This window comes from Danio aesculapii, chromosome 6, assembly GCF_903798145.1.
Source record: "Danio aesculapii chromosome 6, fDanAes4.1, whole genome shotgun sequence".
Taxonomy (NCBI): domain Eukaryota; kingdom Metazoa; phylum Chordata; class Actinopteri; order Cypriniformes; family Danionidae; genus Danio; species Danio aesculapii.
The window spans coordinates 12,051,030-12,078,407 of NC_079440.1; the positions used below are offsets into that span (position 1 = coordinate 12,051,030).

The 27,378-nt window shown below is 36.3% G+C and overlaps 1 protein-coding gene across 1 annotated transcript in view; it reads right to left on the minus strand.

The window, feature by feature from the left end:
* Positions 1 to 1,419: 1,419 nt before the first annotated feature.
* ercc3 (excision repair cross-complementation group 3) overlaps positions 1,420 to 27,378 on the minus strand; it is a 31,545-nt gene continuing 5,586 nt past the window's right edge. Inside the window, exons 5-15 of the mRNA XM_056459527.1 lie at positions 25,955 to 26,090; positions 25,659 to 25,826; positions 25,052 to 25,256; positions 22,736 to 23,050; positions 21,739 to 21,923; positions 17,923 to 18,125; positions 13,388 to 13,484; positions 9,547 to 9,664; positions 4,894 to 5,012; positions 4,630 to 4,779; positions 1,420 to 1,856 (exon numbers count right to left, since the gene is read on the minus strand). Of these exons, the coding sequence (XP_056315502.1) occupies positions 1,719 to 1,856; positions 4,630 to 4,779; positions 4,894 to 5,012; positions 9,547 to 9,664; positions 13,388 to 13,484; positions 17,923 to 18,125; positions 21,739 to 21,923; positions 22,736 to 23,050; positions 25,052 to 25,256; positions 25,659 to 25,826; positions 25,955 to 26,090 (1,834 nt within the window). The 3' untranslated portion in view covers positions 1,420 to 1,718. The remainder of the gene's footprint in view (positions 1,857 to 4,629; positions 4,780 to 4,893; positions 5,013 to 9,546; positions 9,665 to 13,387; positions 13,485 to 17,922; positions 18,126 to 21,738; positions 21,924 to 22,735; positions 23,051 to 25,051; positions 25,257 to 25,658; positions 25,827 to 25,954; positions 26,091 to 27,378) is intronic.

A 27,378-nucleotide genomic window follows, 5' to 3' on the forward strand; every position in this document is an offset into this window, starting at 1 on the left:
TTTTAGTTTCATGATATGCTATATTTTTGGCACTTGCAAGTTCCTTATGTCTATTCAATTTCATAATGAGAAGCATGAACATTCCTCAAAACATCTTCCTTAGTTTCATGTAAAAGAAAGAAATGCAGTTGTAAAGATAGAAAATTCAAAGTATGACCATTTTTGTCAAACTATTCTTCCACAAATGTTTGGCTGAGTGGCTATGTTAAAATAAACTGCACTGCACTTTTGAAATTAATTCATTTAAGTTATGTGTATAAATTATAGTATAAAAATAGTCTTCTTTTTAAAATTATTGAATATTTTTATTTCCCTGAAAAACTAAAGTATTCATGATACAGCAGGGAAATAAGTATTAAACATGTCATGTTTTTTTCCTGGGAATAATAATTCTAAAGGAGCTGATGACATGGAATTGAACCAGATTTTGATAAAAACCCAAACATTATAATTACAAAAATAAAACAAAACAAAAAAAATCTGAAAAATTAGTTAAGTGTAATAACAATGAAACGACACAAGGAGAAAGAACTAAACTACTGAAATGTATTTAATACTTTATATAAAAGGCTTTTTTGTGATAGCAGCTTAAAGACGCCTCTCATATGGAAAATGAAGTCACTTGTATTTCTCAGGTGTGAATTTTTCACAGACTTCAACAGAGTGTAAAAATCTTAATGGTTCTGTGGGTCTCGTCTATCAAATCTGATCTTTAATTTGTATTTTCTATTGGATTCAAGTCAGGTCATTGGGTGGGCCATTCCACAGCTTGATTTTCTTTCTCTGAAAGAAAACTTTGAGAGTTTTTTTGGCTGTGTTTTGGATCATTGTCCTGCTGAAATGTCCACCCTGGTTTCATCTTCATCATCCTGCTAATGTAGATGTTGTACTTAAGCAGCTAATATTAATTTACTCTGATGAAGAGCAGAGGTTTGCTGAAGAACTACTGAGAGATTTCAGCCACTGTCTGGGCTTTCACTGCCTTTCTACACCTCCCTTTCTTCATGCGTTCAATACTTTTTCCTGTGTCATTTCATTTTATTATACATAACTTGATTTGTAAACTAATTTGATTCGTTTTCTTTGAATATTTGGATTTTTTTGATTGTTTTCAACATCTGGTAAGAAATTCAAGTCAACCACACTTTTAGAAATATGGTTTCTGAGGTAAAGAAAAATGGTGACGTGTTCCTGCTGTACTTTTTATGGACTGAAACCTGTAAAATATGTGGAAAAACATATTGCAAACCACTAAATTAAAAAAATTTAAATAAAGCAATCATTCCTTGCTCATTTTATTCATTCATATTAATGAATGCACATAAAATCTATATAAATAAGTAAATTTTAAAAATTGCAGCGTAAATTGTGTTAACTGAGGTTAAAATACCCACTGCACTGATGTAAACTTACAGAATCTTTTTCGTTTTGAAAGTTTTATTTGATAAAGGTTTACCAATACATTTCAACAGATTCTGTTTTAGCTTTTAGCTTTAAAACTGTACAAAATTGTTCCTTTTCAATTCAGTTTCTCATAACAAACGCAAACAAATCATTAATACAGTTACAAACACTGTTCGTAACCCTACACACATAAGACTCAAATGATTCCAAAACAAAAGCAGATTCTTCTCAGTTCTTAAATGGCTCTGTCTGAGACAAGCAGCCACAGAGTGTCTTTAATATTATTATATTTCGGGGTCTCCAAGTGGATGTGTTCACTTGCGGAAGCGTTTGAACAGGGGATGGATGTTCTTGCCGACTGAAGCTTTGCTGCCGCGGGGCATCTGGTACTCCATGTAGAGGGCATCATCTGCTCCAGACATCGAGCTCATAGTGCCCGTACGACGAGAAAACTACAGCAACAGGAGAGGAATTCAGAAACTGTCTAAGCAGGGTATCATAAAGCGCCTTACAGATTAACACAATGCTTATAATGCATGCACATCAATGCTACAAAACAGAAGACTAACAAGACAAGAGGAAAAAACTAAAATTGAAACTGAAATCCCAAAAAAAGAAACACATGAAGGTTTAGAACCACGTGAGAGCGAGTAAATAGCGAGCAAATAAATATTTTGGTGGTCATGGAGGAGTGGAGAACATGAGACTGATTCCTGTGATGCTCCAGGGACAAGACGAGTCTTCGCTGAGGCCAGCTTCCAGCCTCCACCGCTGAGACTGCAGCTCTGCACAAGACATTTGGCCAGCGGAGAAATTAAAATGGTCGTGCTCAACTGAGTCTGATTTCTCTCAAGGTTTTTTTTCTTCACTTTGGCCAATTAGTGAAGTTTTTTTCCTTCTCCGCTGTCGCCACTGGCTTGCATGGTTCGGGATCTGTTGAGCTGCGCATCGTTGGATTTGCTCTTCAGTGTTTGGACTCTCAGTAGTGATTATTAAACCACACTGAACTGAGCTAAACTGAACTGAATTTAAACACTAAAAACTGAACTATACTGTTCCAATTTACTGTGACCTTTTATGTGAAGCTGCTTTGACACAATCTACATTGTAAAAGCACTATACTAATAAAGGTGAATTGAATTGAATTGAATATTGTGGTATATTCAAATAAATAAAAAATAAAAAATGGATTCAAGCTTTCTTTGGAGTTCAGATATATTCTCATTTTTCTCAGTGTGTATGTTCAGTAGTTTCCTTTTTATGGCAATGAATGCTATTTTCATGAAATTAAAGTGAAACTACTGAACATAAACTTAAGAAATTGAGAAAAATACTCATGCCTTCGATTCAAACCCTGCAAATATATCTTAATATGCACTTAAAAAAAGTACCATCCAAGAAATATTCTGATATTTTTAGAAGAGCTCATAGTGCCCACAAAATTACAAAATACAAAACTATCTTGAAATATATATTTTAGTAAACTAAAACAATATTTACTAAAAATAATCTTAAAAAAAGGTTGATTTACAATAATAATAACTACTTTTTTAAAATTATAAATTAAAAAAATATATAAAAATAAAGTAAATGCTGTTGAACAGATGTAATGTGTTTCTTATGCACTGCATAGACTGATTTAACACGGGTATCATTTTAAAAGCGAAATCGAGGGTGTGTTGCACTTCACCGATGTTTACCGTGTACAAACGAGCAATCTGCTGATGAATCGACTGACCTTCGCAGCTTTAAAGCGATCCAGTGTCCGTGTATCTGTGTTTGCGCTTGGTGAAGAGCGGTGAACTGATGAACTTCACGGCCAATCACAGTAATTTCTGTTGAGCACTGGTGAATTCATTGGCAAATCAGTGCTGTTTCACAACGTGCTCAACAAAGCTTAAATGTTAGAGGGAAATGGACGTTTTTTTAACCCGTTGTCACCGGGTTACAAAGCCTGAAGCAGGGAAGCGTCCCCATGGTGTTTACCTGGTGCCATGAACTGATACCTAGGAGGACACTTCAGTTTATTACTCTTACAGAGATTGTGATTTTGTTTGATGCCTAATATGCTTTTAATTGTGTAAATTAAACTAAACTGAATGACATTAAATTGATGTTTACACCACATCTGCATTTTGAAATTACGGCAACAGCTGGAGGTTTGTAGTCCACAGCATGTTGTTGCAACGTTTACAGTGCTGATCCTATACTTCCGGGTTTCTTCCAACCACAGCCTCGCCTTAGTTTTTTTTAAATGGGGGCCGCGTGAAATAAGCGAATTAAAAGAAAAGTAAAATAACACACAAGTTATATTGTCTACTATTAGTTGTTTGTTTGTTGGTAATTATAGGAGCTTACCAGAATAACCATTTACTTTCACAGAAAAAGCAGCATGAATATATAGCTAAAACATTATACTGCCAATAAGTTTTGGGACATCTGCCTTAACATGCACATGAACTTTAAAGACATCCCAATCATAATCTCTATGATTTAGTATGGAGTTGGCCCACCCTTCACAGCTATAACAGCTTCAGCATTCTGCAAAAGCTTTCCACAAGGATTAAGAATGTTTTGACCATTCTTCTAGAAGCACGTTTGTATGACTGGGCACTGATGTTGGATGAGAAGGCCTGGCTCACAGTCTCCACTCACTCTCAATTCACTTTAAAGCTGCTCATTCGGGTTCAAGTAAGGACTCTGTTTAGGCCAAGTAGGTATCGCCCCAGCCTGGAGAACTCCAAGTGGGAAGGATTACTCCTCAAGTAGGTTGGGTTTACGGTTGGGGTAGGTGTAGTAGGCATTAAGAAAACCCAACAGGTTACTGTGAGGTTGGGTTTAGGTTTGGGGTAGATTTTAATAAAACACAACAGGTTAACAGCTGACTATGGAATATTTATAAATTCAGTCTCTGAGAACGACCCATTCATTCACAAATGTTTGTAGAAGCAGTCTGCATGCCTAGTGCTTGATATTATACACCTGTGGCCATGATAGTGAGTTGAACACCTGAATTCAATGACTCGAAGCGATGTATCAAAACATTTGGCAATATAGTGTATCTCCCTTTATGATCTACTGAAGAAGGACAAAAAGTAAATCCTTGTCCATTTTGTGGTGACTATTTCTTTCATTGGCCAGTGCTGTGGTTATTAATCAAGATAGGAGAATCCGAAATCCCATCCAGTAAACAAATGAGGTGACAGAGAGGAACAAAACTGATACCTGTGGCTTTCCTCCCACTTCTCCCATCACCACTTCCTCTTCAGCGTCAAGATCTGAAGCTGCCAGAACCTTCTGCAAGAGCTGCTGCTGTTCATCACGGGTGGAAAACATCAAGTCTTCCTCCTCCATCCCAGCTAACTTTGTGATTACCTGAAAAAAGAGGATAAAACGAATATTATGTGACAAATCGATGATCAATTTACACTTGGTGTTAACAACCGTTTCCAGTCAGCGTAATTAAACGTATGTATTTGGCCTTGAAACCTTGAAACTGTATCCCTGGTCCACCAGGAAGCGCTGTCTCTTGGTGGAATAAGCCATTTCCTGTGTGTCCTGAGAGACGAGCGAGTAGAAGTAAGCATTGTATTCTTCTGCAACCATTCCTGTGGAAAAAATGGATATAAGGTAGTTTACTTGTTTAGCCCGCTTTTGTTAAAGATATCGAAGATTTCAGAAACACTGTATTAAAAGGAAAGTTCACTCTTAATTGAAAATGTTTTTTTAATTTCCTGATTCTGAAGCCATTAATATGTAGGTGCTTTTTTAGTAGAACTTAAAAGGATTAGTTTACTTCCAGAACAGAAAATTATGGATAATTGCAATTGGGAACGTCGAGTGGCGAAAGAGAGAAGGGTTTGCATGAAAAGGAGAGTTTCAGTACATTCACTACAGCTGATTTTCACATCGGCGACACAAACGCAGACGCAGGGGAGATACACAGTGACTTTGTTTACATGGACATCAGTAATCAAATTATTTGTCTTTATCTAAATAAGACATTAATATGATTAAGATGTCTATATGAGTTGCTTTTTTAATGTTCCTTTCATGATCCCGTTTTACATGTTATAGCACATAATTCGATTAACGTCATCGCATCACCACACAATCCGCATTTCCTCCAGAGTTTCATGTAATTTCAGATGCTGCACGCCGTATGGGAGAAAAGAAAAACCCTCCACATTTCGCAGTAGATGCAGAGACTCGGTAGGTGCAGAGAATAGTGTCAAACAGTCGTGTGAGTATAGACTATCCTGTCACAAAATGCAGTTGTTAAATATTTGTGTTCTGTTTGTGTTTTCTCTCTCTCGCTCTGCTCTCCCATATCTGCTTTCATTATTCACAGGTTCCGTTCATTGGTCTATTCAGCTGTCAGTCATTTCTCCCTCGGTTACGTCATTCTTACGTCACATCCAATAAGCAAAGACCACCCATCATAAAAGCGCGCGCCAGACCACTCACCAGCCCCTCTCTTTTCCCTTTCTTATCTTGTTTTCTTGTTGCGTTGCGTTACGAAAAAACCCGTCTAACTGTATTTTGTTGTTGCCCGTTTCTGTGTGCACGTTATCCGTCCGTTATTTGTAGATCCCTCCATTTCTCTGTTTAAACGTTGTTTACGAGGCTTGGACGAAGCGGACAGGTAAGAAGGTCACGTGACATACAATTTGCAACACTTAGGACTACTCTTCTGTATAGTACATTAGGTTAGGGGCGAGCGCCACCCCTTGTACTTTTGGATAGATAGATAGAGTAGACAGTCAGGACTCGGAATTCTCTTCGTGTGCTGATTATTTTGTTTTAACATATTTAGTTAGCTAGATGCTTCTGGGAAGTTAGATTTAGTTTGGGTTTTGTTCTTTTCGTTGCTTTAGCGCCGCCCACGTCCCTTCTGCCAGCTCTCCTGTCTTTGTATTTGTTTCAGTGTTGTAAATATTGTAAATAGTATATTTTGCCTTACTTTATTTTCTTTATTTTGGATTTATTCGTTGTTTTTGTTCACTTGGGAAATATAAATAAAATCACAATTTTGGTATTATTTTGGTTGTCTTTAGCACTTATTTACTGTTTGTATAAATATATTTTAATTACAAATAAATGTCAAACCCCACCATCCCCTGGACTAACATCAGGGGTTTGTAACAGCGGTGAAAATCATACGTGGCAAAAACCTTCACGGCGTTAATAGTTTAATTAAGGTATTTACATGTTTACATTCGGAGAGCAGCATTTACAGCGGATCTTTCAGTCCATAATATTGTAGTGATATTACTGTAAACTTAGGAACTAAATCATTTTGACTAAGGTATGTCTTTAAAAACTGAAAGAGTACTGCTGCCGATACTGACTAACTTTGCCATCTGAATAAACATAAACAAAGAACACTGATCACACACTTACCAAATGTGTAGAGACAGGACAATCAACACAAACTGGAGCCACGTCTTCTTTTAAAGGGAGACGAGTGGCAAATCCGAATTTCACCATTTCCAGATGCGAAAAGCTCTTGGGTAAAAAAATGTTCCTTAGAAACATATTTTTGTCGCGTGTTAGCAGACCACTGTAATCCGCAGTCAAACGTGGGCCCACATGCAGCGGTGCTCTCATTGTGGGAAAATGGAAACAAAACCTTCGTTGCGACACATTTATAAACGCAACACTGATGACCCATGTCTCCAAACAATTCTTCTTCTTCCACTTGTTTTAATTACGGGTGGCAAGCTATCGGTCTTCGAAGCTACCACGCATATTAATGAAGTTGCACCTCCATTACAATAGAGCGTGCTGATTGGTTCGAACCAAGTCTTTCTCATGAATTAATACTGAAAACTCAAAGACGTCACGTTGTTTCAGCCGTTGTTACACAAACATGTTATGGCCGTGATGTAGCTTCAAAATTATTTGAAAGAACGAATTAGCTCGAAATAATGCAAAAAACAACCAACCATTTTTTTTGGCAAATAATTGTGTCCTAATAGTGTTTTTAGCAACGTGGGACACATATATGACTATCAACATCTAATAAAAATGTGTTTTGGTGTTTTGTGACATTTTAAAATGGACGTTTTTTTTACACCCGAAAATAAACGTTTTTGTAAATGATGACATCATGCACATGCATAGTAAGTGCAAACATATACACAGACGAGTGCGAGCCGCTGATGACATGTCGTTACTTTCCTACAGGTACTGTTTACCAACAAGGTGACAGCAACAAATTAACATTCCCCCTTTGTAAACATCATCAGAGGGGGAAAGCCCTGCCTATTAGTAGTGATGCGTCGTTGTTTAACGATTTGTTCCTTTTGAAATACTCTCAGGGAATGATTCATTCACACATGCACACATTTGTGCAAGTGGAGAAGATTAGTTCATTTTTCAAGTCCTTTATCAGGTTTGAGATGTTTGTTCATCACGTGAAAGACAGAAGCCAATTATATGCAATCAGAGCCAGAAAAAGACTTGATTCGTTCATCTCTCGAGTACTCAGTTTGAGTCCTTCATTCATCACGTGAAAGACAGAGGCCAATTATATGCAATCAAAGCCAGAAAAAGACTTGATCCGTTTATTTCTTGAGTCATCTCTTGATGAACGAACGATACAAAAACCCAAAGACTCAAAAGGTGATCTAATCGTGGGGGTTTCCAGTGTCATGAGTCCCTTCATGAGAATTGGGTCTCCCTATAGGACCCTGAATTATCCTATTGTTCACTGGAGATGTAATAGGTATAGTCTGTAGCACCTGATTATAAAGTCCAGTATTATGACTATTAATTCTGTGAAATCTCGCTATAATTTATATCATGTAGAAAGTGTAATAATGACCATTTCATTTCACCATTATAATGACATTTGTAAGCGTTATAAAAACCCTTTTATATACTGATGTATAATTAAAAGCATGGGTTATACATCTACAGTCAGCCTCCTAGCTACAACAAGCTAACGCAGATCTGATTAGCCACACAACAACGTATCACAATAATAGCTTTTGAACAGGCATTCACCTCAAACGACCCCTTGGAATCCTAAGCAGACTCGATTCCAGGGGGGCTTGATTTTTCACCACACCGGCTCAGACTGTGTGCACTGGTTAAGCTTCTATGAGACTCTCAGTGTCAGGTGAACGAACGACTCAAATTTCAAGACATGCCAGATGAGGTGAGCAGAGCTAATCATAGATAAAACACCAGGTAAACAATGAAGGACTATTTTCTCTTTCTTAGTAGCTTTGCATTGTATAGTAGCATTCTAGTTATGTCTTGTTTGTAGTGTGATCAACATTTGGGCAAGTTGTTTGGAAGCATCTCGTTACATTTTGGTAAACTGAACGAATTGAACGAAATGATTCAAAAAAAGATTCGTTCATCTTGAGGAATGAGACTCAAGGTCTGAGTCTGTAAAATGACCTGAGCTTCCTATTACTACCCATCAGTGACGATCTCACCCTCATTAGCATAAAAAGTTCGTCTTGTTTTTGAATCTGCCACTATGCTGACACACAGGCATTTGTAGCTCCGCCCTCTTTTGAAAAGAGCACAATCTCATTTGAATTTAAAGCGAGAGTCACCAAAATGGCACATTTAAGTTCAGAGCCTAAAAAGAGCAGATTCAAAAAGTTATAAATTATTATTTTTGTAGTATTTTGAGCTCAAACTTCACATACACACTCTAGGGACATCAGAGACTTATTTTATATCTTGTAAAAAGTCACATAATAGGTCCCATTTAAATTACTGATTGTTGTGGTCCATTGCTGCTGGAGTGTCTCTCAGTTTCAATTCTGTTCAACCAACAAACCGACTTAATAAGAGACCAACTATTATAACGACATTAGGGTACACTGTAACTTACTAAAAGGAACGTAAATTGCACAGACGTGTGCAGTTTGGTGATTAAAATGGAAATTGGAAACACTGGGTCAGTAGTTCTGCACTACTGTGGTTAAAAAGCATAGAAATAATTTTTATATTTTAAAAGTGAACAATCGTTACACTAGGACCCTTGTTTCTCAGCTGAGATCATTTAGAGCCCATTCTACACATTTTGCATAACATGAGGTATTTCATAATAGACTTTTTTACTGACATTTTGAAAATATATAGCATAGTTTTGTCATAAGACCCCCAGCTGGTTACCTTTCTTGGCTCGCAGCACTCTGCCCAGTCTCTGAGCTTCCTGACGTCGAGAACCACCATGAGAAGAGATCTGGATTAGCACATTTGCTTCCGGCAGGTCAAATGAAGTATCTCCTACCTGATGTGAACAAGAGATTAAGAATGGAAGAAGGAGTCACATATAAATGAGCATATACTTCATTACAGAAGAGGCCAATACCAACTAATGCGGATAGGATGATTCATACAAACACACTACGTTGAAAAATAAAATTGAAACACATCAAATAAATAGTGTTGTGTGAACATATGATCTATGAGATAAATATATGAAAAAATGACCTGTGCTTTTAATTATTTGTAGACTTTTTAAAACATATATAATGTAAAATATGATTATTTTCAATCTTAAATAGATTTCCTTTATTACATTCCATGTTTTACACCCCGCCTACAGCTCTTGCCTACGCAGCTACTCTTATCTCATTTGAATAGTCTGACTTTTGAAGACAATCATATCAGCACACGTGCATCACTTTCCCATTAAATCATTTACACCCATTTGCATTCGACAGAAAGTGAATAAGGTCAGAACAAGCATCCCAGCATTCCCCAAATCAGTCAATTAATCCGAGAGAAAGCTCATTTTGAAATTATGTTAAACACAAAAAGCTTTTTTATGTAGAATTTGTTTCCAGGGGCGACGCGGTAGCACAGTGGGTAGCACCTTTGCCTCACAGCAAGAAGGTCGCTGGTTCTGCAGGTTTGCATGTTCTCCCTGTGTTGGCGTGGGCTTTTTCCGGGTGCTTCGGTTTACCCCACAAGTCCAACGACATGTGGTACAGGTGATTTGGGTGAGCTAAATTGTCCGTAGTGTATGTGTGTGAATGAGTGTGTATGGATGTTTCCCAGTGATGGGTTGTAGCTGGAAGGGCATCCGCTGCGTAAAACATGTGCTGGATATGTTGGCGGTTCATTCCGCTGTGGTGACCCAGATTGATAAAGGGACTAAGCCGAAAAGAAAATGAATGAATTTGTTTCCATGTTTGATATTTTGGTATTTCCTTATATTATTGGTATGTGCAAAATGAACCATATAAATGAATGTTTCCATATAAATGAAATGAAAGTGTGTATTTTCCTATAATCAAGACTTTACCAGGTAGACTAGAGAGTTAACGTTTGATAATACGTAGCAATGTAATAAAAGTTTATGTACACTGTAAAAAATCCAGGGTTCCACACAATTCATTCACATTGTACCAACACAAATTATTTAAGCTAATTATTTTGACAAATTTAAGTGGTTAGTGGTTAGCCCTCCGGAATTATATTTTTCCCTCAATTTCTGTTTCAAAGAAGAGATTTTTTTAACACTTTTCTAAACATAATAGCTTTAATAACTCATTTCTAATAACTGTTTCTTTTGTCTTTGTCATGATGACAGTACATAATATTTGACTAGATATTTTTCAAGACACTTGTATTCAGCTTTAAGTGCCATTTAAAGGCTTAAAGTTGATTTATGTAAGTTTTTGACTCTTCTAAAGCATAAAAATACCTTAATATGTTTGCAAAAACTTAAGAAATATGCCAAGTGACTTTCTAGTTTATCTGTAAAACAATGCTAAAGTCAGATATTCTCCTTTGAAAATGTGAGTTACGTGCCGCGACAGCTGTCTTTGTTTTGGTTCTTTTAACCGGCCCAATGCCAGTTTAGCCAATTATATTTCAGCACCCTGGGTTGCCTTGGTGGAAAAAAGGAATGTTTGATTTATTCAGCCATGAAGGCTCTTAAAGTGTGTGTGTGTGACCTCCGGTGGACTGTAGAAGACTCCAAAATGACACGCAGATTTAGAGTTCCACATGAGGTTATTAATTAGCAAATAATATAAATATTAAGAGCGTAAACATTAGGTGAGCAGGTTACATTGTAACCCTGTGTCTTAACAACAAGCTACGTGATGAGATTTGCAGTGATAAGCAATTTGTGGGTCTGCACCAAACAAAACATGACAGAAATTTAACTTCAGCCATTCAGAAGCACAGAATAGTGCGTTTACTGCACTCCAACAAAATGCTAAGGTTTATAATCAAATTAATACATATTAAACCTCTTTAACATCATTATATGTACATGCTGAATCACTGATATGTGTTGGTTTGCACGGAGTCACAGTTTGAAAGTCCAGTTTCTAAAACTTTATTTTATTTTCAAGATCTGAGGTGAACTGATCTGCTGCTGCTTCAGTAGTATGGCAATAAATGTCATGTGAAACGGCATTCAAACTCACATTGTTAGCGTTTAACACTGAATAAAGCACATGAGGTGTACAGTACATAAGGTGATCATTGTCATAGTTTTCTCTTGTTCAACTGCAAGAAATAGAAGCCGTTTCTAAAAAAATAACATTCAGGTGTTGGCTAGAACAAAAACTCCTTTTAATAAGTAAAATATTCCTTATATCACATGCCATAGCCTTAAATCATATCATTGCTCGATGGTCAGGCACACTTCTGTTGACGATGTCAATCTGGCAACCTGGGGTCCGTTTTTCGTACCTCGCTTAAATGATCTAAGATGATATGGCAGATCCTGGATCTTTTAATCTTGATAACTGATCTCTGGCTAATGTGGTTCTTCAAACAAGTTTGCGAATCAGATTAAAATGTCTGGATGAGGTGATCTGAGATCGCTGCGAGTGTTGTGAAGAGCAAAATTACATAAAATTAGCAGCAAACGGTTTGTTAAATATGACTTGCAATAACTTTCCACCTTTGTTATGAGCTGCAAGCTTTACACTTTCATGTGTCAAGAAGAGTATTCATCATGTATTTCAATGCATATCAATGTATTTACTTCTACATTTAGAGAATATTTTCTTAATTATAGTAGCCTCTAAGCCTACTCACGTTTTTTTAATCGGCGTAAGGAATAACTGTATAAATTAATTTAGCATCAAAAAAGCATTTTGATATCGGTAAAGGTGTCTGCAACTTTTGCGAAGCATCAAATCACTGGCATATTAGCGGTGAAAACACGTGCATGACTGCATGAATTGTTATCCTTTTTTTAAATAAGTCAAATATTGGGCATGTACGCGTTTGTATCTAAAAATTCATATCAATAAATTTTCTCTTTGAACCACCAGAAGGCAGACTTTTACTTTTATTTCGGAGTGTAGATTGCATAAGTTTTGTCATTATATATTTTTATATCCCTGCACTTGCGTTTGCTTTAAACCAGGCATGCAACACCTAGTTCAACCACTGGGTGTCAAACTTAAATACTGCGCCTTTAACTAGGTTAATTAGGCAAATTAGGGTAATTAGGCAAGTCATAATACAACAATGGTTTGTTCTGTAGACAATCGAAAAAAAATATTGCTTAAAGGTGCTAATAATATTGACCTTAAAATGGTTTAAAAAATGAAAACTGCTTTTATTTTAGCTGAAATAAATAAGAAAAAAAAATTATGTATATTCATAGCAAGGCTAATAATTTCGACTTTAACTGTATGCTGTTTTACACACAAAAAAAAAAAAAAAAGTTTGTTTAGCAACCTGATTTAGAAAAAAAAATGATTTAAACAAACAAACAAACAAACAAACGTAGCATTTTTAGCATTTCCAAAAGGACAAACTGCAGAAATGTGTTTGTTTATCTTGTAAAATCAGTGGAAGTAAAGTTCTGAGAAGAATTAAAGGGTCACACGAGTCTGCTGGTCACCTCTGCTGAACTAAATTCAATAGCACTACTGATTATCGTTAGTGGAAGCCTTTCAACAATGGAGGCAGAGAAAAATACCTCAAAGTTTTAGCGAGTTTCAGGGGGTTATGTAGACAGATAAGAGGCATTTACCTTGGAGATGAAGATCGTATTGATTTTGGGATTGTGCTTGAAGTTTTGAAGGATCTGCATACGCTCTCCTTGAGATGTGGGTCCATAAATATATGGCCTAAAAAGAGAAACAATAAAAAAAAGAGTCAACAGTATGCTGAAAAACATCTTGTATACTTTAAAAGACTCTGTTACCCTTTGTACAAACTATAATTAGGAAAAATAACATTGCAAATGTGCATTTCTCTTGATTTACAGTTTATAGTTATGCATTTGTTATGAATGTGACTTTTTATTCTATAACGTTCTTTGATTTTCCCTAATTTAATAAAATGCTATCACTTGGAGAGAAAATACTGTGTTAAGACATGTTTATATTTACTTAAAGATATAACACAATTAATAAACTGTTATTTTCTGAATATATAAAAAAGAAAATGCTTTACAATTACAATAGTTTTTGTCAATTACAATATACAGTTGAAGTTAGAACTGCTTTTATTCTAGCCAAAATAAACCAAATAAGACTTTCCCCAGAAGAAAAAAATATTATCAGACATACTGTGAACATTTCCTTGCTCTGTTAAACATCATTTGAAAAATATTTAAAAAATAAAAAATAAATAAAAACATTCAAAGGGGGGCTAATAACTCTGACTTCAACTGTATAATAACAGAATATAATAAATGTTAACATAAACCAGTAAATCTAGAGTAATTAAGTACTGCATTTATGACAGAATTAAATACATGTGGATCTATAAAATTATATCATTATAAAATTAAATTAAACAGATCATATTATGCTTTTTGCAGGCTTTTCAGGACATCAATTAAAATATATATATATGATTATTTTTCTTTAAACGACAAAAACCCACAGAGTCCTGCAGTGTCCTTGTACAACCTCTCATTTCTTTGAAAGAACACACTTTGCACACTTCACAAGGAAAAGCCCACTGATTTGGCAAAGTTAAAGGTGATTAACAGCTAATAAGGCTGATTAGAGGTTGAGCCTGGAACAGCCCCGCAGAACATTTGCAGCCTTCCAGAACACCCAAACATCTTTCAAGTTTGCATCATTGCCTTACAACACGCAAGGTTTCCAGTAAACATCCAAAAACTCGTTAAGATATTTCTGGATCATAGGAGTTTATTTGACAATGTTGTTATGCTCTTTTGTTTTTGCTGACACTGAACTAGAGGTCAGAGAGCTCCCTCGCCCTCCATAGAGCTTTGTATAATTACAAATGAACAACTGAAGCGACATGAAATGTCTTGACAAGGTTTTAGGATCATTTTCTGGACTTTAAACGTCTCGCGAGCAAAATAATTGTCGAAACATTTCACGTCATTTCATGACAATGTACATTCATGTACATTTTAGATGAAATCTGAGGGCTCTCTCATCCTATATAGAGAAGGTTTTTTAAACACTTGAAGGGTTATTTCAGTCCAAAAATTTCTAGCCTTGGCTGGTTCAGTTGGCGCTTCTGTGTGGAGTTTGCATGTTCTCCCTGTGTTGGCGTGGGTTCACCCCCACAAGTCCAAAGACATGCGGTACAGGTGAATTGGGTAGGCTAAATTGTCCATAGTGTATGTGTGGGAATGAGTGTGTATGGATGTTTCCTAGTGATGGATTGAAGCTGGAAGGGCATCCGCTGAGTAAAACATATGCTGGATAAGTTGGCGGTTCATTCCACTGTGGCGACCCCATATTAACAAAGGAACTAAGCTGAAAAAAAAAATTAATGAAGGAATTTTTGGAGTGAACTAACCCTTCAAGTGTTTAAAAAACCTTCTCTATATAGGATGAGAGAGCCCTCAGATTTCATCTAAAACGTAGTCATTTGTGTCCAGAAGATGAACAACATGAAAGTGCTCAACATGAGTGATTAAAAACAGAATTTTTCATTTTTGGAGTGAACCAACCCTTTGTGCTCTATTTTAACGATCTAGGTGCAAAGTGCATGGCGTAAAAGCATTAAGAGCGTGTCCGAATCCATTTTTGCTATTTTAAGGATGGAAAAATCCACCCTGGCGCATGGTCTAACAGGGTTGAGCTTATTCTCATAATGAGTTATGGGTTTGTTTTGAGTATAACGTGCATTAAACCAATCAATCTCATCTCCCATTCCTTTTAAGAGTCAGTTGCTTTGCACTATGGTGCATTTGCTATTTACATGGCAGACTTTGTAAGTGGAAAACTGAACTCTTCACTAGTGAGAAAACAGTTAAACAGACCATCTGCAGTTTGAGGATAAAGAACAAGCCTCCTCTATTCGGCCTCTTTACTTTCTCTTTACTTTTACTCTTTACTTTACTCCTTTACTTTCATGGATAAGGAAATGGTGTTGTACGCACTCCACTGAAGACATCCGTTAGCCTACATAGTTCATTTTGTTTTCTTAAGCGCAAAAATTTGTTTCAAAACTATTTCTAAATTCAGTTCTAATTTTCAGCAAACAAATTAATGAACAATAATTACGAAGTGTGGTAAAAAAAAACACAGTTATATCCAAACACGCATCCTATTCTTATGTCCCATATGGTTATGCAGATGTATCCAAAACCCGACAAGTGAACAAATCTAAACTTGTTTTTGTTAAAACAAATAATAATATGCATATAATAAAAATAACATTATTCACATGCAAATTGTCATCAATAAACTGAAAAAAGCCGCCAGAGATGGAGGCAGTGGTTTTTATATTTATGTGGTAAATAATAATTTTTGTAATGTTTTGATCCTTTAATTTTTTTCACATGTAAAGCTATTTGTGTATTTTTGTACATCCTGTGTGTACTGAGCAATGTGTACGCTTTAGGACTCGCACAGGCACTCTGCGCTGGACTTTAGACCAGCTTTTAGTTGGTCAATAGAGCGGTCTATTTTAGTTCCTCAAAATAGCAACGTGCCAACAATACGCTTTAACACGCCTCTTGTCTAGACCGGAACACCCATGAGTCCACAAAGTGGCACAAATGGACTGGCTATTTAAACAAGGTGGCGCAAAGCGTGAAATTTAGGCATGTGCTAGTCTAAAAATAGCTACAAATCATGCCATACACATCTTGCGCCTTATTGCGCAGGTGTTTAAAAAACTTTCTCTATAAAAAGTGAGAGAGGTCTCGGATTTCATCTAAAATTTATTAATTCGTTTTCAACACACTAAGGTGAGTAATTAATAACAGAATTTTCATTTCTGGAGTGAACCAACTCTTTAAGCGTTTATAAAATCTTCTCTGTAGAGGGTGAGAGCGCTCTTGGATTTAATTTAAAATGTATTAATTTGTATTCAGAAGATGAACGAGATGAGGGTGAGTATTTATAACAGAATTTTCATTGATGAAGTGAACTAACCCTTTAAGTTTTTAAAAATTTTCTCTATATAGAATGAAAGAGCTCTCGCGTTTCATCGAAAATGTATTCCTTTGTAGAATTTGTTTTTATTTTTGGAGTGAACCAACCCTTTAAGTCAGGGGTGGGCAAACTCGGTCCTGGAGGGCCGGTGTCCTGCACAGTTTAGCTCCAACTCTGATCAAACACACCTGCTTATAGATAATTAGTGATCTTGGAGACACTGGTTAGCATGTTCAGGTGTGTTTGATTAGAGTTGAAGCTAAACTATGCAGGACACCGGCCCTCCAGGACCGAGTTTGCCCACCCCTGCTTTAAGTGTTCAAAAATTCTCCATAGAAGGTGAGAGAGCTCTCGGATTTCATCTGAAATGTATTAATTTGTGTTCAGAAAATGAACGACATGAGGGTGATTGATAATAGAATTGTCTTTTTTGATTAAACTAACCCATTAAGTGTTTAAAAAAAATCTTCTCTATAGATGGTGAGAGAGATCCTGGAGTTCGCCTAGAATGTATTGATTTTTGTTCAGAACATGAGGGTGAGTAAATAATAACAGAATTTCCTTTTTTTGGAGGAAACTAACCCTTTAAGTCAGGGGTCTCAAACTCAAATTACAGAGGGGGCCATTGTAGTGACTGACAACTCATAGCAGGGCCAAGAAAATGCAAACCTGATGTATTTGATGGATCTTAGGACAGCAGACATGACATTTTTAGTGACTTTACTGGCAACTGTTCCTCTCTGTATTATAATACAAGGAAAAAAGAAGCATTTGTACATCAAAATGAAGGCTATATAGAACAGATAACAATCAAATAGTATTTTTAATAGTAAAAATAGAGCACTTACATAAATTTCCAAGATTTCAATATTTAAATCAGCCATGGAAATATAGTGCATGTGTGTTACTCTCAACAATATTCGCTAAGAAAAAAGGTAAAACTAAACCGGACAAATAGTGAAGTATAAGTGGCTATATGTGACTGCACAACAGTGAAAGTATTTCAGACATTTATATTTTGGGGGACCTAATCACATTATATTTTTGTCGTCAGCTGCAGGCTGTTGGGGGGGGAGTTTAAGACCCCTGCTTTAGGTGTTTAAAAACTTCTAGAAATAATATTACACAATGTTGTTGGACTAAAGTATTATTACATGACTATTTGACTGTGTACAAATAAAAAAGGCTTTACTTGTTTAGACGGATGGCGTATTCTTTCAGTGCAAAGACGTTGTCGGCAAAGACGATGATCTTGTCGTTTCTGCGCTCGTGGAAGCGGATCAGGAACTGACAAGCACGAAACTTGTTGGGATTCATGGTGTAGAGCAGAATTCTCTTCTTGGTCTTTATGGCCACGTATTCACGGTAAAACTCAGGAGACATGGGGCACCACACCTAAAGAGTGTGAAGACACAAAGGAAATATACGTTTGAAGAACAGACAAGAAAAGCCGTTTGAAAATGCGAGGATAATAGACAATGCTTTTTACATTTTTTATAAAACACCCCATAGGATTACTTCACCATGACAATAAGCTGGATTAGCTACATGGATTAGCTGCTTAAACAAGCTTAAACTCTCACCATTGCTAATCTGATGTTTCTATTTAATTGAACCTTTTAGTTTATGCAACTTTTTTTGTATAAAAATATATACCGCAAACAATTGTTAATATTAAGAGAATAATAGGGTTGTTCCAACTAATGCTGATTTCTTAACTTTGCTGAAGTAAAATCTGAAGTATTGTTTTGTCTAAAGAAATTATATAAAAATCTAAAACATAAAAAAGCAAAAGCAGCACCTTTTTGGTTTATTTTATGCAAAAAAAATTAAATCCTCTAATTGAACAACTTTACCTTAAATTTATTTGGCTTTCTTCAAAGAAACTGACCATTTTCAAAGTGGACTCTTAAATTTTTTTCCATATATGAATTACACTCACCGGCCACTCTATTAGGTACACCTTACTAGTACCGGGTTGGACCCTCTTTTGCCTTCAGAACTGCCTTAATCCTTCATGGCATAGATTCAACAAGGCACTGGAAATATTCCTCAGACATTTTGGTTCATATTGACATGATAGCATCACGCAGTTGATAAAGATTGTCAGCTACACATCCATGATGCGAATCTCCCGTTCCAAAACATCCCAAAGGTGCTCTATTGGATTGAGATCTGGCAACCATGTAGTCCATTTGAGTGAAATTGTCATGTTCAAAAAACCAGTCTAAGATGATTCGCGCTTCATGACATGGCGTGTTTTCCTGCTGGAGGTAGCCATCAGAAGATGGCTACACTGTGGTCATAAAGGTATGGACATGGTCAGCAGCAATACTCAGGTAGGCTGTGGTGTTGACACGATGCTTAATTGGTACTAACGGGCAAAAAGTAACCCAAGAAAATATCCTCCACATCATTACACCACCACCACCAGCCTCAACCGTTGATACAAGGCAGGATGGATCCATGCTGTTGAAGCCAAATTCTGACCCTACCATCCGAATGTTGCAGCAGAAATTGAGACTCATTAGACCAGGCAACGTTTTTCCAATCGTCTATTGTCAAATTTTGGTGAGCCTCTGCAAATTGTAGCCTCAGTTTCCTGTTCTTAGCTGACAGGACTGGTACCCGGTGTGGTCTTCTGCTACTGTAGCCCGCCCGCCTCAAGATTGGACGTGTTGTGCGTTTAGAGATGCTCTTCTGCATACCTCGGTTGTAAAGAGTGGTTATTTGAGTTATTGTTGCCTTTCTATCAGCATGAACCAGTCTGGCCATTGTCCTCTGACATCAATGAGGCATTTGTGTCCACAGAACTGCCGCTCACTGGATATTTTCTCGTTTTCTGACCATTCTCTGTGAACCCTAGAGATTGTGCTTGAAAATCCCAGTATATCAGCAGTTTCTGAAATACTCAGACCAGCCCGTCTGGCACCAACAACCATGCCTAATTCAAAGTCACTTAAATCACCTCTCTTGACCATTTCTACATGCCTAAATGCATTGAGTTGCTGCCATGTGATTGGTTGATTAGAAATTTGTGTTAAGGAGCAGTTGGACAGGTGTACCTAATAAAGTGGCAGGTGAGTGTAGAAGTGAATGTTTGAGAAGCTAGTTATGAGGGTTTGCTATTAAAAAGAGCCATAACTGGCAAAGCAAGAACATCTGATCTTTTCTACCTTCAAAAAGTACATGGTATTTACAAGCCACTGTGAGATACCAGGTGATTTCCGTCGTCTTGCTAATAAGGAGGCAGGTACCTCTAACTCTTTAGATGTAAACTGGGTCCAATCTTTTGGGACACCAAAAATTGCAGTGACACAAAAATCATGATACAAATTACAGGGTGACATGTAACATCTGTCACACTTGTCATCACTATTTACATTTTAACAACATTATAGCCAGTTTTTCATTGGATTTTAAAGAATGTATACAACCTTTTTATATTCATAGAATCTCTTTGTATGGACTCTGTTTACTGCACCGTTACCAGTACATGTGGCTTTCTGCACATGTGGCAAAAGGATCTGCTGGACTTTGTTTAGTGAGATCATAAATCAGAGGCAATATTGAATAACTCTACTGTATTTTCTTTGAACAAAAGACTCCAAAGCCTTTGAATACAATGTTTCACAAGCCCGTGCACCCTGTTGACCCACGCGTGACCATTCAGACATCAAGTTATGAAAATATCACATTATGAAATATACATGTGACCAGGCCATTGTTGATTTCACTGTACTAAGGGGAGAAATGTGCAAATTCTTTCCTGCATGACAGCAGCTAAACAACAGTGTTTGTTTAAACCTGTGAGCCATATTGGTATTGCAGAGGACTTAAGTTGTTATTACTAGAATTAGCATTGTTGATATAATGTAAAAAGTCTAGTCATAATTTGTTGTATAATTAAATAAAGAGGGAAATATATAATACATTTTTACTCTGCGTTCACTATTTGATTTCAAAAATTGGTTTAACAACAACCCTGCTAATTAAAAAAAAGCTTTTTTTGCACCTGATGACCAACTGTAAGTTACAAATTTTTCCTCTTACCAAAAGGGCAAACCAGCAACAATCAGGAATGCATGATTCTGTGTCATGGTTTTGCTATCAATAAATGCCATTATAATAGAAGTCATTGGAGCAAAAACTACCCCAAACATAACAAAAGGGTAGTCAATTTGCCCAGAGAGTATTGTTTAATTTTTTGAAAATTTTCAAATCATTTTCCCAAAATGTGTCAAAATAAGGTGTCACCAAAAAATCATTCCATTTGCTAAAACATAGAGAAAGTTGTGGCCAAATTAAGACTCAAAATCACCCCAGAGTGGATGAAAACATCCCCAACAACATACAAGGGTTCAAATAAATTTAATTGGCATTTATCTAACTTACAGAAGCAACAATGTCGCATTATTAATGCCCTTTCCCTCGGGAAGTGGCGGGTGATGGAACTGGCGCATAAAGGGGCCTGTTTCCTTTTTTGTTTGTCATGTCAGGTCAATGTGCATTGCGGTATCAGGTCAGACATCGCCATATAGTAACACTTAAAATATTCACATCTGTATTTGCTCAAATAGAACATAAATGTTGCGCAGGAGCATGGCTGGGCAACACTTCAATATTGTGAAAAATAAATAAATTTGGATGATATTTTGAAGAATGTTGGTTGCTGGCAACTTTCATAGTAGGAAAAAAAGGCAGTTGATTGGTATCAGCATTCTTCATACCAACATTCTTCAAAATATCTTCTTTTGTGATCAACAGAAAAAAGGAAACTCAAAGATTTAAAACTAAATGAGGCAGAGTAAATGATGAAGTGATTTTAATTTTTTGGGTGGACTATCCATGTAACAGTCTTGCATAAATGTAAATTACCAACCTACCACAAATAGGGAGTTTGTTTAAATATTCCATTGGGCCGCAGAAACACATTTTTGTTTATTAGGGCTGTGTTAAAAAAGGTTCTGGACCACTGCAGTACATTACTGATACCTTCAGCCCTCACCTCAGCACACTGGACTTTAGCGATGTATCCGTTGTTCTGCAGTTCCATCCAGTTCGCCTCGTAGAGCTTTGGTCCAATCAGGAAGTTCAGATCCACAATCTTATCATCTTCTCTTACCAAAGTGGCTGTGAGTCCCAGTTTACAGTGAGCTTGGACTATTGTAAGAACACGACGGAACATCTTTGCTGCAAGACAAACATAAAGCAGTCAGAAGTCTGTACATTCGATCTGTGTTTCAAATTATTTGTGATAATTTTATTTATTGACTTTTTTCGTTTTTTAAATTGATTCAGGTTTAAACAAAAGCAATATCATTTTTCTTTGAATCATTTTATTTCATTTTTATTTTTTAACTTCTTCCGATTCTGAAATTAATTTAGCTTTAAATTGTTTAAAACTAATCCAAGCATTACAAACAAGAACAATTAGACCTAATTTGTCCCGCTTTTGTTTTCTAATTATATAAAATAGGATCCAAAATTAAACCTCTTTATAATAAAGCAATTGAATCTTTTCAAAACACCAAGATTAAACCACTTGATAGATATAAATTACTTTTAAAATGCATTTATGAAGATTCGAAAACCTACAACTTCAATCTGGAAGTAAGGTAAGTAAAGCAAAGTAATTAAAGTAAGTTAGCAAGTAAAGAAAATAAAGCAAGTAAAATAAATGTAGGTAAGTAAGTAAAGTAAAATAAGTACGTAAATTAAAAATGTTTAAGTAAAGTAAGCAAGCAAGTAGATAAGTAAGTAAGAGGAGTAAGTAAAATAAGTTAAGGAAGTAAGTAGAGAAAAGTAAGTAAAGTAGTTAGGTAAATAAGTAAGTAACGTAAAGTAAGTAAAGAAAAGTAAGTAAAGTGGGTAAGTAAAGTAAGTAAAGTAAAGTAAAGTGAAGTAAAGTAAACATCACAGAAGTCCTTTTTATGTTTGAAATTGTATCTAGTTGCAGTTGTGGTTGACCCACAGACACACACACGCATGAACGCACAACCTACCAGGTATGGTGTGCACCTCGTCCAGTATGATGAGTCCCCACTCCTGACTCTTCATCCACTCCATGACCCTCTCGGCCTCCCAGGAGCGTTTGGTGGTGTGGCCCAGCATAGAGTAGGTGCTGATGGCCACTGAGCAGCCAATGGGTTTGTCCTTTGCATCAGAAGTGAAACGGCAGATCTGGGAGTCATCGATGGTGGACCACATCTTGAACTGAGCTTTCCACTGTTCCACAGACACCGAGGAGTTTCCCAAAACCAGGCAGCGTTTGCGCACAGTGCAGGCGGCAGTGACGCCTACCAGAGATTTACCAGCACCTGCAGGACAGAAGAGCAGAATAACAACAACAAAAACATTTTATTTGACCTCAATAATGCCATAAGAGTTGCTCTGGTAATGTTTTACTGTTGTGCATTTTTCTGCCATTAGGATAAAATAACTAGTAGCCAATGTGGAGAGCCAATCGTAGCAAAGACTGCAGAAGATCTATCAGAACTTACTTTAATTACTTTGCTATCACACTGAACTGAGCTAAACTGAACTGAACTTAAACACTACAAACTTAACTACACTGTTCCTATTTACTGTGACCTTTTATGTGAAGCTGCTTTGACACAATCTACATTGTATAAGCGCTATACAAATAAAGGTGAATTGAATTGAATTGAAGAAGGTCAAGGTGCTCCAGGATTGGACAGCCCAGTTACCAGATATTAACATTATTGAGCATGTCTGTGGTAAGATGGAGGAGGCATAGAAGATGAATCAAAAGAGTCTTGATGAATTCTGGGAGTCGCGCAAGACTGCTTTCTTTGCCATTCCAGACTTTATTAATGTTATTTGAGTCATTGCAGAGATGAATGGATGCAGTCCTCCAAGCTCATGGGAGTCATCCACAATATTCAATCTTTTTCCACTGCACCATGACTTTATATTCTATACTGTACATTATTTTTGTTAAGTGACAAGAATTTTGTCTAAGCAAAGTCAGACCTTACTGTCCTAATTAAATAATTAAAAATCAAGACATGATCATGTTTTATTTTGGTAAAATAATCATAATCTAGCGGCCTTTGCCTTTCATTTAAGCCACTTCTGATACCAAATGATCAACTAGAAGTCAAGTTATTATTAGTTGTTCTTAAAAATTGGATAGGCGACAAGACTTTTGTCAGGTAGTGTACACGATATATACAACTATACAATACTATAGTATGCAATATAACAATAGTATAGTATACAACAATACTGTACAATGACTGCACAACAGTATATAAATAGGCATAAACCCATTCAAAAGATAAAAACAACATGTAATGCCTTTGTAAATTGGCTTTAACTTTATTTAAGAATCGTCACTTTTCTGGAAGTGGAACACCTTTTTCTACATCAGTAGTTTTCAGGAAAATGTGAAAACTCACGTAAACATTGTTTGTAAAACTGTTTCACTGACACATCCAATGGAGATTAGATGAGAACAGCAATTCAACAAACATGAACTTAATATTGAGTGAGCTACATTTTACACAAAATACTATCTTTTCATTTTGTTTCACAGATAAAAATAGTACCCAACACAGCCAGAACAAAACATATGTGTCTCAGAAAAACACTGTGGTGATTTATAAATGCAGAATCATTTGTATTTCGAATAAATATTTTCACTTGATTACTTTCTAAATGAATCAGCAGTTTGAACAAATCATTTGAATAAGTGATTCAATAAATGGCACATAATTCAACACTTAATGAGAGGAACTTGCTGCCACTGACTGGCAATGCATTAAGCAAAATATTGCATCATTATTGTTATAAACAAAATCCCCCAAAATACAGATGTTTTCCCACAAACCTAGAAAAAATTATGTAACTTGCTAACATATAGTAAATAAATTACCTGACTTTTTTTCTAAATACAGTTAATTTTTTGCATTTTTATTTTAGTTTTAGTTGTTTTATCACATCAAGTTACACTAAAGGAAATTATTTCCTTGAGATCTTGTTGTAATAAAATGTATATAAAGTCACTTAGGAGTTATGATGTTTTATCTGAGTGATTTTGAGGTACTGAACTTTAAAGTTGCTGCACTCCTTTTAGTCAAATTTATATGGGGATCAAGTTTTTTAAATAAAAAGTGCCCAAATGTAAACAGATATGAATGTGAACAATCGTGAATAACTCAATTTTGTTAATTTGTTAAAAAATGTGTTAAAAATATTCTATTAGACTTAAAAAATGAATATAATAGAATATAATTTAAAGGTTTACTTATTTCAGTCAATGTTATTTTATTTCAAGTAACAAAAAGTTTGCTTACCACAAGGCAGGACGATGACTCCAGATCGAGCTCTGCCATTCCCAAACATCTTCCTTAGACTCTTTTCCTGATACGGCCTGAGCACTGCAGTGGGCTTCAGGTCCATGTTGATGTCAGGATTCACTGTGTCATTACGGAAGTCATATTCAGCCAGCAGGGGATACTCCAACTGAATACAGCGCTTCTGAAGCTCCTCTATCATTTCCTAACCAGAGCCAGGAAGAAAAAGTCATTCTGCATGAATTCTTAAAGGGATAGTTCACCCAAAAATGGAAAATTTGCTCATCCTCCACTTGTTCCAAACCAGTTAAGAGATTTTTTGTTCTGATGAACACAAAAAAAAGATATTTTGAAGAATGTTGGAAATCATTCCATAGTAGGAAGAACAACTACTATAGAAGTCAATGGTTACCGCTTTCCAACATTCTTCAAAATATCTTCTTTTGTGTTTAACAGAACTAGAAATACTTAAACTGGTTTGGAACAAGTCAAGGGTGTGTAAACAATGACAGAATTTCAGTTTTTGGGTGAACTATCCCGTTAACTAAACAATGAAACAGCTAACGCAATCTTTCCACATTTTACGTATTCAAGCGCAGACACACACCTGACGGATCTCAAATGACACGGTTTGCGTCTCTTCCTCCTCCTCCTCCTCTTTGTCCATCTGTTCATAGTAACTGAAGATGTCCTCAGGCACCTGAGTTCCTGAGCGCTGCCCATCTGCAGGCTGAGAGGACGATGGACCACCGTTGTCCTGCTGAGACTTTGAGATCTGGACACAAGAGGCGATAGTACCAGAAATGAGTCACTTGCTTTATTAATAATGTTTTAATGTCATTGTGTGTATCCAGAAGATTTTTTTTGTTCAAGTTGAGAATGTGTGTTTTCATTGCTACTCACTGCTGATTTGCTAGAGATGGTCTCTGTGATGAGCTCTGTCTCTTCACCCTCGGCAGAACGAAGACGACAGTCCCGAATCACAGTGTCCTGTAACAGCCGCTGGATGACATCAGGGAACGCACTCTCCACAAAATATCTGTCCCAAAACACACACACACGCACACAAACAGACACACACACACACACACACACACACACACACACACACACACACACACACACACACACACACACACACACACACACACACACACACACACACACACACACACACACACACACACACACACAATCAAAGATGCCTCTTATTTGAAAAATGAAGTCGCATGTATTGCACAGGTGTGAGTTTTTCACAGACTTCAATAAAATGTTAAAATCTAGAGGTTCTGTGGGTCTCATCTTACAAATCTGATCTTTATTTTGTATTTTCTATTGGATTCAAGTCAGGCGATTGGCTGGGCCATTCCACAGCTTGATTTTCTGTTTCTGAAAGCATTTGAGAGTTTCCTCGGCTGTGTTTTGGATCATCTTCTTGCTGAAATGTCCACCCTGGTTTCATCTTCATCATCCTGCTAATGTAGATGTTAGACTGAAGCAGCTAATATTAATTTTACAATGAGGAAGGGCAGAGAGTTGCTGAAGAACTACTGAGAGATTTCAGCTGTTGTCTGGTCTTTCACTGCCTTTTTACTCCTTCCTTTCTTCATGTGTTCAACACTTTTTTTCCTGTGTCCTTATTTCATTTTACTACACATAACTTAATTTGTAAACTAATTAGATTTGTTTTCTTTTCATGTATATATTTCTTTGGTTGTTATCAACATCTGGTGAAAATTTCAAGTCAACAGCAGAAATATGTTTTTTGAGAAAAATGATGACGTGTTGAATACTTATTAATCTTATTAATCGGAAATATCAATGCTTGTTCCAATGCGAAGTCTAGTTTTAATTTTTGATTTATTACAAATTTATTGAACTAGCAAAACATGGCTTCATATGCGGAATACATAGAGTAATAATGCTGAACTTTCAAGGAACACTTTATTTTTTAAAAGTTATGTTAAAAATTATGAAAAAATAGGCTCATTTTTCAAGTTTGCTACAGTTTAGTTTAGTGTTACCATTTTTTTATCCATTCAGCCAATCTCCGGTCTGGCAGGGAGCACTTTTAGCTTAGCTTAGTATAGATCATTGAATCTGATTAGACCATTAGCATCTCACTCAAAAACGACCAAAAGTTTCAATAACTTTTAGATTTAAAGCTTGAGTCTTCTGAAATTACATCATGTAAAAGTTGCTATTTTCTGGGCCGATATGGCTAGGAACTATACCCTAATTTAGACGTAATAATCAAATAACTTTGCTGTTCCTGCTGCAGCCATGATACGACAGCAAAGTTTCTTGATTATTACACCGTACAGAAG